The 12,409-nt window shown below is 32.1% G+C and overlaps 1 protein-coding gene across 3 annotated transcripts in view; it reads right to left on the bottom strand.

The window, feature by feature from the left end:
- LOC130444516 (RNA-binding protein Musashi homolog Rbp6) overlaps window positions 1-9,174 on the bottom strand; it is a 1,022,388-nt gene extending 1,013,214 nt beyond the window's left edge. For all 3 annotated transcript variants that reach the window (XM_056779678.1, XM_056779688.1, XM_056779699.1), the window contains exons 1-2: window positions 8,947-9,174; window positions 8,805-8,845 (exon numbers count right to left, since the gene is read on the bottom strand). In XM_056779678.1, the coding sequence (XP_056635656.1) occupies window positions 8,805-8,845; window positions 8,947-9,011 (106 nt within the window). In that variant the 5' untranslated portion in view covers window positions 9,012-9,174. The remainder of the gene's footprint in view (window positions 1-8,804; window positions 8,846-8,946) is intronic.
- Between the last annotated feature and the right edge of the window lie 3,235 nt (window positions 9,175-12,409).

Here is a 12,409-nt window from a genome sequence, read left to right as displayed (position 1 = left end):
AAAAATGAATCTAAAATATTTTCATATCTTCAATAAAAGAATTAAATAATCCTTTCTTGGTAGTTATAAATAAATTAATCGCATAAATGCTTTACAACTTCGATATCCAACAAAGTGTCACGCAGGCTACAGTTTAAACTGACACTTCTTTCTCCTTGTTTTTTCTCCTGATTAAACCTTCTTCAATTTTTTTTCCTTTATCTCTCCTTTTTTATATAATTCCTTTAGAAGTTCGCCGCTAGATATACAGATAATGTTGAACGATTTGTAAGTGTATCTGTGTATCTCTTATTTAATATTGTTATACATTGTCGCAATTTTTGTCAATTTTACATTATTTAAATATATTTTTCACAAGCGGAAGACAAGTAGTAACTTACCTTTTTTAAAAAATTGAAGTTGTAAGCCTAAACGCATACTTATATTACAAAGGACTCCAAAAAAGGTGAAGATGAATTATTTTTCAACGTAAAAATAAGTAAATTAGTTTATAGAAAAAGTTATTGATATTTTGAAAAATCGTTTTTCGTAATTTGAGAAAAATTTCCGCATTCTTATCGTGTATTTTGTTTTATTCGTGTCAAGCACATCTTTAATATACGAGGATGTATTGATATCTAGTTATCCTAGACCAGCTCTATGCATAAACAAAATATTTTGTCACCATAGCAACGAACAATAACTTAGTGAAAGGTCAGTGTAAAGTTTGACGTCAAAAAAGTAAACCAGAGTTGCGCAATAAATTAAAAGAACGAGGATGTCCACCGGAATTGTGAAAATCGAAAAATTGGAGTATGGAGCCATAATCAAGAACCTGTATTTAAAAGGGTTAAAAGGTAAGTAGATTTGCGAAGATATGCTTAATACCGTTGGTTTCTACTTCTCATCTAGCTTGAAAACAGTGAAGAACTATTCACGATAGATAATTAAGTCAAGAAAAGCTAACCGCGTAAGCTATTTTATGCGTAATCAAACCTAATGAACAAGATTTCATGTGACGAATGTATCATCAAAGCCCAAAGAGGACATTAATGACCCTAGGAGTAAAAATGATTCCTTTGCACAGTGTGTTTTGCATACGGCACTTAAAGTACGTCCATCTAGAAAAACGTTCTTCATCAGACGCTACGAAGTACCAACGTAAGTATAAAAAAATATAATGTTTTCAAACTTTTATTGGTAAGTAGCTTCATTAGTTTTTTCATATATTATCATTTATATATTTATTAGGTGTTCTTATCTTCATTTTATTTAATTTAAGTAGGATATTCGTGAATGATGAACCGTGTTCTTGGTCAACTATCGAACTATTTACAGCTCTGATTTTGTTTAGAAAGGAACCATTTTCAGTTGCTGAGTTGCTAGAGGAAGCCGAAAATTTGGATATCGATGATTCTCAATTTCATCCAGTAGGCATATATACAACCCCCCTGAACATGGCGAAAATAAGGACTGAATGAAAGAATTTATCAAGAACGAAAAAAACCAAGAAAGGACTATAGAAAGTTAAGGCCTTGGGAAATGTACTGTGCTTGAATTTGCTGATATTTTTCACAAATGATGTCCTGGTTTACGTTCTTCACTATACGAAGTTGATGTATAAACTTTAAGGAATTTCGGAGCAACAGGAATAGTTAGCGACAACAGAACTGTGAAATAGAAATTAGCTGATTCAAAACCTAAAAGGGCCTCTGTGTACTGTACCACTTCGAAAGAATCCCACTGAATAATCGATAGATAAGAAGAAGATGCTTCCTGATTGAGAATAAAGCCACTAAAACGATAAATGTTTTGATGAATTTCATGGATTCTGCTCACATTACAAAGAATTAAATAAAAATAATATCGTTATCTTTATAATTGCCCAAGAGTTCGTTAACGATAAATACTATAAACGACAAGATTTTTTTAATCATTACTTTAGGACATACATTTTCATAGTGGGCAACACTAGGTAAATGATCAATATCAATAGATAATTAAAAAAATATTCATTTCTGAGTGTAATAAGACTTATGTATTGAACCTACTCGTTATATACCCTTTATTTATATAGTGTTGAATAGTTTTACAACATATCTTCTTTATTTCAAAATTGAACATCTTTGAAATTTTTTTTGCTTGAAATTGAAATCTTTTAACCATTTTATACGTGAAAATAATCAAAGATCTTACACGAAACTTTAATTCTCAAATTAAAATATTGATGAAAAATGTAATTTATTTGAATGTCTACAATATATAAATCCACCAGTGCACTGTATACACTATCATACACCAACACTCACAATTAAACTGTCTGATGCACAATTCGATAACCCAGTTTTTACCTTCAGTATCTGAAGACGATAACTTGGTTATCGAAACGCGCGTTCGACAGTGTATTTATGAGTGTAGTGGTAGTGTAAACAGTGTGTTAAGAATGAATATCACCAACGGTTCCAGGAATTCTAACTTAACTTGAGAATACGCCAACCCCACGAATTGGCAAAAATCAAGTAGCTAAAGTTATCAGTTAGAAGTCAACTTCTGAAAATGTTAACCGCAGAACCTAATGCGGCAATAGTTATTTTCGACGATGGCCTAATAGCTTAAGAAACTTTGAAGCTATTTTTTTGCTTAAAGAATGAAATACGTTTTCTTTCCCCTAATAAATATAATCAACCACTAATAATCTATTACTTAATGTTTAAAATGTACTCAGATATCATTTACTTCTTTTTACAAAAGCTTCATTAACCAGATAAAGCTACTAACACCAGGATACAAGAAATTGTCTAGTGATAAGAAAAATAATTTATTGGACTCTGAGCACAATCATGTTCACCTGAAGGCTAACGACATTATACAGTGCTTTTCAGATAAAAGTATCCACCTTTAATAACTTTTGCAATACTGGTATTTAGAAAAAATCCAAAAATACGTCAATATATGTTGGAAGGGGCAAACATTATGGCTTATTTAAACTTACTGAAAAAGCCACCCCCTCACCCCTAGCAGCATCCCCTTTATTTTTTTAAATTACTTTTCATATTTTTTATGTAAAATTTGGATACTCATCTTTGAGCTGATTTCAAAAATGTATAATACTTGTAGGTTAAAGTGGTTAGTTTATGATATAAACAATTTTTCTTTTTAGAGCACAAATTTTACTTATTATTTACTTTCACCTTATTTGCCTGTACTAAAATGGGTTGTACAACAGTTCAAACTCTTTAATCTTTTTAACTGTGCTATTTATTATGAAGTTACAATAAGTGTTCAAAATGAATACCATTCACTTCCATACTATGGTATAATCTATTTTGAAATGCCTCTCTGACATTGCTTAATACGGCTGGATTTAATTGTCGACATTCATTTTCTATCCTCTCTCGTAAATCATCCAGAGATTCTGGTTGGGTAGCATAAACTTTTGTTATTAAATACCCCCATAAAAAGAAGCATAGGGGTGTTAAATCCGGTGACCTAGGTGGCCACTCCATCATCTGCCCCCTTCTACCTATCCAACGAGCGGGGAATGTTTCGTTTAAAAATTGTCGGACAGGCATAGCATAGTGTGGGGGAGCTCCGTCTTGTTGAAATACCAGTAAATCTTCGGAAAGGTTATCATCATTTTCTATTATTGTTGTAATACGTGGGTCAATCCCTTCCCTGAGTAACTCAAGATATGATTCACCATTTAAATTTCCGTTGATGAAGAAAGGTCCGACAATGTGGTCACCTAGGATACCACACCAAATGTTTAACTTTTGGGGATGTTGTGTATGGAATTCACGCATATGTGAATCACTTTCAGCCCAATATCTACAATTATGCCTACTTACTAAGCCATTTAATGACCATGAGCATTCATCAGAAAAGCAAATATTGTTTAACAATTGTGGATTGTTATTGATAATTTGCGTCAATGATTCGCAAAACTCTAGACGAAGATCAAAATCATCTTCATTCAACTCGTGCACCAACTTAACTTTGTATGGGTGGTACTTGAATTTATGTAGAACTCGGAAAACTGTAGAAGATGAAACACCGATCGCTCTACTTATTGTTGACAACGATTGGGGTTGTTGAGCCTCTAAGCTGACTTGCCCTAAAATTGCCACTTGGATTGCTTCGTTATTTACGAGTCCCTCTCGCTTATACACTTTATTGCAAACAGACCCTGTTGTGGTAAATTTCTCCATCAGTTGAATTACATACTTATGAGTTGCATGTCTTCCGTCATGTAATTCGTTAAATATTCTAGCAGCAGCTCTTGCACAATTATTATTTTGGTAGTATAAACCTACAATTTCAATTCTTTCTTGCAAAGAGTAAAACATTTCAGAGAAACAAAATAAATAATGTATCAAATTACACTATCAATAGTGACTACAAATTCTAGTTGACAATGTCAAACTTTAATAAAAAGTAGAGTTTTTTGTTGTTTGGATTTTTTAAGTAGAATAAATAGCACAGTTAAAAAGATTAAAGAGTTTGAACTGTTGTACAACCCATTTTAGTACAGGCAAATAAGGTGAAAGTAAATAATAAGTAAAATTTGTGCTCTTAAAAGAAAAATTGTTTATCTCATAAACTAACCACTTTAACCTACAAGTATTATACATTTTTGAAATCAGCTCAAAGAGGAGTATCCAAATTTTACATAAAAAATATGAAAAGTAATTTAAAAAAATAAAGGGGATGCTGCTAGGGGTGAGGGGGTGGCTTTTCCAGTAAGTTTAAATAAGCCATAATGCTTGCCCCTTCCAACATAAATTGACGTGTTTTTGGATTTTTTCTAAATACCAGTATTACAAAAGTTATTAAAGGTGGATACTTTTATCTGAAAAGCACTGTATAATAAAGTATTTCTAACAAGAGGGTAATTAGTATTTTTTCAACTTCCATAATAAAAATAAGCAAATAACTTCACGATCATCTAAAATTATGACAAGACAATATGGTTGCAAACTATCAAGATTAAAAAGATTTTTGTGGAGGTTTTAGAACAGTTACAATATTAAATTATTAGAAGAGATAGAATATTTAGATTTATTACTGGAGGGCATCATAAACATTTTGCAACAGTTGAAATCTAATAAATTGAAAAAAATATATATAATAATCGTCAACTTACAAACGTTATTAGCATATTTAGTTATTTGAAAAATTGATAAAGAAGCAACAGAATGTATACGAGATGGGATTGAAGATATGGTTTTCAAAATTTGGCAAAAACGTCCCTACGTTACTTTGCACACAATATTCATTTTCTCTCTCGTTCGAGACACTTTATCTATACTGCGCATGCTTCATGCGCGCAAAAAATGCGCAGAACTAACTGAAGCGCTCCGAAGAGAGAGAGAACGATACACTATTTGTTGCACTTAGTCGGAACACCTTCCACTTATAGGAACTGTCCATATAGAAATATTACATATATGCGGTAATTATGTTCAGTTTCCGCCATGTTCCTGATGACATCTGTCAAAATTTCACAGAAATATGACAGATCGTCTAGTATTAATACTCATATTAAAAAACTGTTTTAAACGCAGCGCCTTTTGCTATTTTGTAATCCTTTCACTCATTTATGTCAAGGTTAAGTCGTCATAATTGACAGGCCCACAAAATAATTATTTTTTAGATATCAAAATTTATGCAACATTTGAATACATATAAGGCCGAGCTTGAATTGCATCACAAAATTTGTCATATCTCATGAATAAGCTTCTCGATTTATTTAAAAAAGAAATACAGAAAATTCGAAGGAATATTAGCTTTCAATTTACGTTATCAGCAATTCGTTCAGTCATTATGAATTGAAAGATATTAAGAAAGTTGTCACGAAAAAATTTTTCTCATACACTATTTTTTGTTAAAGCAGTCAAGAAAAAACTAAAATGGACCAAATTATCAATTTTTTTTCATTTCCATATGTTAGAAATAAATATTCCATCTAATTCCATCCTTAAAATCTGATTTTTTTATTAATTTAAAGTAAACAGTTGAGAATAAGTTTTGCGCGAATTTTTGTAATATACTTTTGATCTGGTTTACTCTTTGTAAACCCCAGCAGTTATCTACCATTATATGGTGATCTTATCAGCTTTATTATCTTTCCCCCATGGTTTTGATATCTTCTTCGAATTATTCTTCTTATCTCTGACTGTAATCTTCGAGTTGAGGAAATTCAATCAACAAATTTCAACTCTTCTCCAATGCTCATAATTTCTTCATTTCCTCGAAAATGCCTTAAACTAATTCAAAGCTTCCCATGCTAGAAATTTCAATTGATGCGTTTTGAATTTTCAACTTGTGTTTAATTTTCCAAATATGTGGTTCTTCTAAATCCCCGCTTGAAACTTTTTTATAGTAATATCAGAAAACAATTTGAAACAATCGTCATTCTCATATAAAGTATTGATAACCTGTTTAATATACCCATTTTTTGTCCAAATAACAAATTCAAAATTTTGTAATATTCACACCTTGACCTAGGATGCCAATTTAATGAAACTTTCATATTTTAATATTCCTCTCTAATTTTCTACCAGTTGGGTTTTACCTATACTAATTTGAATCTTGCTTAGTTCACCATAGCTCCAATATTTGTACAAGGCGAGGCTAGATTAGTATATAATCAACAGCAAATAAACATAGGAGAACAAAGAAAACAAATCGCGGAACTGAAAGCTAGCACACTAATGGTACAATACACGAATCTAAAAGTTATAAGATACAGCCTAATTGAAGACGCGACAATTTTCCAGCGGGAAATAATAACGATCCATTACTGCGTAGACCAGCTTGAAACGCTGGAAATATCAGATAGTCGAGCAGTGCTAAAGACACCCGATTCTGTAGATATTAATTCTAAGCTAGTATGGAATGAGTGGGCTCTAAATACGTAGTAATGGCTAAAGGTTTAAAAAACAACTAGAGCAATAAAAAATGGATAGCGTACAATTTTGCTATTGTGGAATGCCAAAGACAAGTGATACAATAAATACTAGATCAATGATCAGAGCTCACAGCACTGATAAGCCAGGAAAACTGTCAAAAAGATCACATTGAAATAGACCTCAGGCCATCTAAGTAAAGTCTGTCTCTATAAGAAGCTTAAAAGTCGCAGGTAAAGAGACCGCAAGCCACCTCAATAAAGTTTGAGCTGTTAGACTCCATAATTAGCTTAAAGCTGGTGAATGTAATTTAGATTAGATATGAAAAGGTCGCAGTAGAACAGAGACCATAAGCGATCTCAGTTTGTAACAATTTGTTTTCCTGAGTTGATAGACTCCATAAAGGAACTTAAGGAAAATGTAAATGCAACAAAACAATTAAGGAGAATAAATGCTAATTACTATAAAATGAGCTGCTACAACTTGATTATGGATAGAATCAAATTTTATGGATGTAATTGAGTAGTTAATTCTATTTGGTACGTGAAAATTTGAAAATTAGTTTGTATTTGAACAGAAAATATTCCAACATTTGAAAATGTTCCCTCGCCAAATCACATTATTTCCAGGTTATTCCATTTCTTGTTTTAATCGAAGTGCTAGTTTTCAAGTAAGAGCAAATTATATAGTACAAACATCACTTTATTCTAAATAACCACAAATGTACAGGGCCGGGAAAAAAATTTCAAAATAATTAATAAATATTGTATATATATGAATACAAATTGACGGAGGCCACAAAATTCCTGGTGACCTGTGTTATTGAAACAGACAATTTCAAAAAAAAGATGACCTGACTTCATTTTGATCTCCTGTATACTACTAGTTGTCTAATTATTTAGCCTTAGACATACGGTTCTTTATAAACGATTCGTCAATAGCGAAGTGATTAGATTAATTGCCGCGTACAAAGAAATTCCCCCTTGGTATCCCTTACTATAATTGTGGCACCTATTTCCGCGCCACTACGTATTTTTCTTTTTTCACAGATGTTTTCCGTTAGTTTAAGAAACATCAAGTGAGTCACACTCTAAGAGAAAGAATGAGTGGCAATTCCATCAACAAAGAACTGGAAAAGGAAGTTTTTTAAAAGTGATTATATAAAGGCGACAACATTAGATAGATTAGACCTATCTGGGGAAAACTTGAAACATATTCCAGCATTTTTGTGTTCAAACCAGTCTTCTCCACTATAGAAACTATTAAAAATGCATAAATATCCGATTGCCAATTTGATAAATTGAGGTTATGTCCATTTTTGAGCAAAGTATAATTATTAAGACAATTGTTGTCTGACATTGTCTGATCATACAACTCCATCAACAAATAAGAAATTTTTCACGTATTCAACTAAGCAAAAAGGAAATTAACAAATTAAATGTAATTATTTCTATTCGTATTTTGTTAATAGAGATATTCATTGTAAACAAACAAATTTTCAAGTGACAGAATATGATATATCCTGCATTTGCCTGGAAATCAAAATAGAAACTGCTTCCACCATCTAGCGAAATTTTCCCGAATCAAACCTCCCTCAATTCTATGTGATACAACGCATGCGTCAATTTACAAACACTGGTTATATTTTCAAAACATAAAATAAAATTGTCGAATATTTTCCTGCGTTGATTGTTAATTAGATGGAAGCTTCAAATAGATGTCATAACAAATAGACAACATAAATATTACGTAAATATATTGGATAAACAAATTATTAAATTATCACAAGTTCTTTTCACTTTTGAGTGATTGAAATAAGTAAAGCCTCTGCGATTGGTGGTGTTAAAAATAGTTTATTTGTATGATATAACTTGATGTTCGAAACAAATATTGTGAAGCACTTATAAATAAACTCACCTGGACTTGTCTGCCAACTTAACCCTCCAATGAACATTTTCCTGCAACGATAAATAAAAAAAAGTGAGTTTGGAGGGGTAATCACATGTGGAAACATGTGCGAAAGGCCTTTTGTACGTAAATATATGACAGGACAACTCACCCTGGATCGTTTGGGACTTCGGCGGGACTGCTTACAGCCACGATATCTTGATTTTGGGGATCCATAGCACTGAATCGGTAAATTCTGCTGAACTACGACTACACTAAAGGTAATAGAGACCGGGTAGATAAGCGGAACACCCGGCACCGCGTTCTTTTCGACACTATCAACACGATACTGACGATTATAAAAGCTAAAGCGGGTTCGTGCGCTTTCGGTCGCGCAAGCGTTTTCTTGTACATCGGATGAGACAAACAATGACTGTGATTGGGTGCAATCCGTGCAGTGCGGCTGTGACGTAACCGTCTTACTGCTGCGCCTTGCATATTAGCACGCCGTGGAAGCGACTAGCTACCTCCGTGGCCGGCTTAAATAAAAACAACGCGGAAATATCACACCGTTGTCAGGTTATACTTGATATAGGGCAGTGTGCCCAAATTCAATGTTTATAATGTTAGTGGTCGGTGAATACTTGTGGCACAGGTAGATAGAAGTAATAGATATTAAAATGTCAATTAACTAACCATATCGGTAGAGTTTTAAGCGTGTTTATTTTGGCGCGTTCGCCAAAAATTGTACAATGTGTTCGTAAATTGACGTGTAAAAATTCGGAGCAGTTTTAAATAAATATAATTTTTTTCAAATTATAATTATAATTCGTGTTCGTAAATTGACGTATAAAAAATCGGTGTAATAATCAACAAACGAATAAATTATAATTAAATTAAAAAACACCCTTCTAGGAGTAATAAATATAAAGAGTAAAAAACAATTGTTGTCATAGGAATAACTTTGAGTTTTGTAACATATAGTTCTGATTTTGATTCCCAGTCCGGTTAATTTTTTCTATTACTACAAATTATTCACTGAGTGGAAGTGAGTGTAACGAAGCGATATAGCGAAAAATTTTATTCTTCATTTTCGACTTATTTTGGATCGATTTACAAAATGGCATAGTCAAATCCAGGCGCCACGGAAATCGTACTTGTGACGATAAGTAGACATGAGGCAATATTTCTGTTATTTGTTCCTAATAAAACGTGATTTTTAGTTTTGCGTTATTTTCTAGTATTTATGAACAACGTGTCTGTAAACCTCATTAGTTAAATAAATGCTCTAAAATGAGTGATTATTATTATTGCATTTTGATATTTTAGACTACAAATAAATATGACTTTGTCATTCCTTTGCTTTATTTCAAGCACCTGGTTATTCAAAATGATGCATTTGATTGTGAATTAATGGAAGATGAAATTGTTAAGGAAGTCCCGGACACGATGTTATAAAAATGTAAACTGAATAATATGAAGTTTATTGTACAACAATGCCCGTTTAAAAAAAAATATTGGACGTAATACGTCCCGAAAGTGGTGTTTTACTGGACACGCAAGCTTGCAGGACGAGCCGCAGGCCCACTCGTCCAGTAAAAGACCACTTTCGGGACTTGTTACGTAAACTATTATTGTTTATTGAACTACAAGATTCATATTGAATTTGAAGTGATGAAATATTTATTTGAAACGAAGTTTGAACGCCATCTATTCAATAAAGCGAATGTTGAACTGACGTTTGATCATAACTTTAAGTATCGATATCTCGAAAACGAAGCGAGATATCAAAAAATTTCAATCTTTATTTTCGATTTATTTTGGCCTAATTAAATCGCGCCGCCACGGAAATCATACTCTCTCCTACATATACAACGTGTTAATGAGAAAGCGTGTTAAAAAGGAGAGTTACAAACAAGCAAACAAACATACAAATGAAGCTAATATAAATCGTGTTAAAAGATATTTTCGTAAAAAATATTATAACCAGTATCCTATAAAGGGATAATATTGGTAGTATAAAATAAGGAACACAAGTTATTCAGCACTTAATTTTTTAGACAAAATGTAGTTAACAAAATTTTGTATTATACAACAACACACTTGACAAAATAAAAATAACCTTCAATATAAAAATTAATTAATAGGATAAGTTTTTTATGCACTTATTGCACGGTCAAGTAATAAATTTAAAACGCCTCTGGTGTTGTATAGCTTTTATAGCTCCCGGCATTATTCAGGAAACAGGAACAGGAAAAATCAAGAAACTACCGCCTGACATGTTCTCTCAAGTCTCGTAATACAGGAATCAACGATAACTGGATGATATAATAATAAAATTTCGTGTGTACTTATACCTAATCCTATTCAATTTATCAACTTTTATTTTAAAATTATTTTTGGGCCCTTGGTTTTGGCGCCCGTGTGCACTGCACACTTTGTACATATAGTAGCGGGGGCACTGCACCTACTCAAATTAAATTCTATTTTATGTTATTAGCCTTTTTTTAAATTTTCATTTTATGATTTTTTGTTTAATTAGTACATTTATCATTATTTCATACCAGCATCGGTTCTTACTTCATAATTTCCAAATCCAAATATTCGGAAAACGGTACACAGTATCCAGTTTTATTAAGAGTACATTTTAGGTGTAAAATTAAATGATCTTTCAAAAAATTTTGCTTAATAAATCTAATATTGAAAAAGTTATGTTCAATACTACTTGGTACGAACCGTGTAACTAGCGCCCTTTATGAAAGTCAGATATAAAAACAAATTCATTGGATGTATCAGCTTCTAAAACATATAAAATTTCAATACACCGTTTCCAATAAAATCGACAAAATCATAAAAAATGTGTTACATTTTTTTTCTACAACGCCATTTATCTTGAATACAGTTGGCTCTACGAAAATTTGCTACTTAGCAAACCCCAAATATTTTTCTTTTTTCGATCTATCCCAGAGACGGGATCACCTCTTTTGGAACACCCTGTATAATCTATAATATACCCCAATGGTACAATGCAATAAATGGTAAAATATGGAATTAAAGTTACTTGTTCAATTCGTTCGAAAATTGTATTTTCTTACTGATTTCCATGTTTATCGTTTCTCTTTGATACCCTCAGACATTGAACATGTACATTTTTACGCCTAAGCTCTCGACAGACTTACGTAATAACACTTTTTTCACTATTCGACACTGCGTCTTCTATCTCAAAATGTTGCCAAAAGCCATCACTCTCAATGAATTGAAATAGTAAATCATAATAAAAACAAAACACTAAAATCAGATGTAAAATCGTAAACTTAACTAAGATCCGAAAATTAAACGAAAATATTTATAATAAGCATCAAATCAAATACCACACCGTGAACCGCCACAGTTTGCATTCGAAACCAAACTAGATATCTTAATCGATGTATATAATGGAACGGTTCCTTTGAAATAATAAGCCGACTTCTTTGATCTGAACGCATTTTTTGACGGATTTCCTACGGGGATTCCTGAGAATACCAAACTAGTAAAATTTATGCTTTTTACACTTCTTCAACTAAGAATAGATAAAGTTATCACAATTCCTTGCAAACTCTTCTAGTAGTTGGGTAGTTAAAGAATTTCAGAACTTC

This window comes from Diorhabda sublineata, chromosome 1, assembly GCF_026230105.1.
Source record: "Diorhabda sublineata isolate icDioSubl1.1 chromosome 1, icDioSubl1.1, whole genome shotgun sequence".
Taxonomy (NCBI): domain Eukaryota; kingdom Metazoa; phylum Arthropoda; class Insecta; order Coleoptera; family Chrysomelidae; genus Diorhabda; species Diorhabda sublineata.
This window is presented reverse-complemented; position numbering and strand designations above follow the sequence as displayed.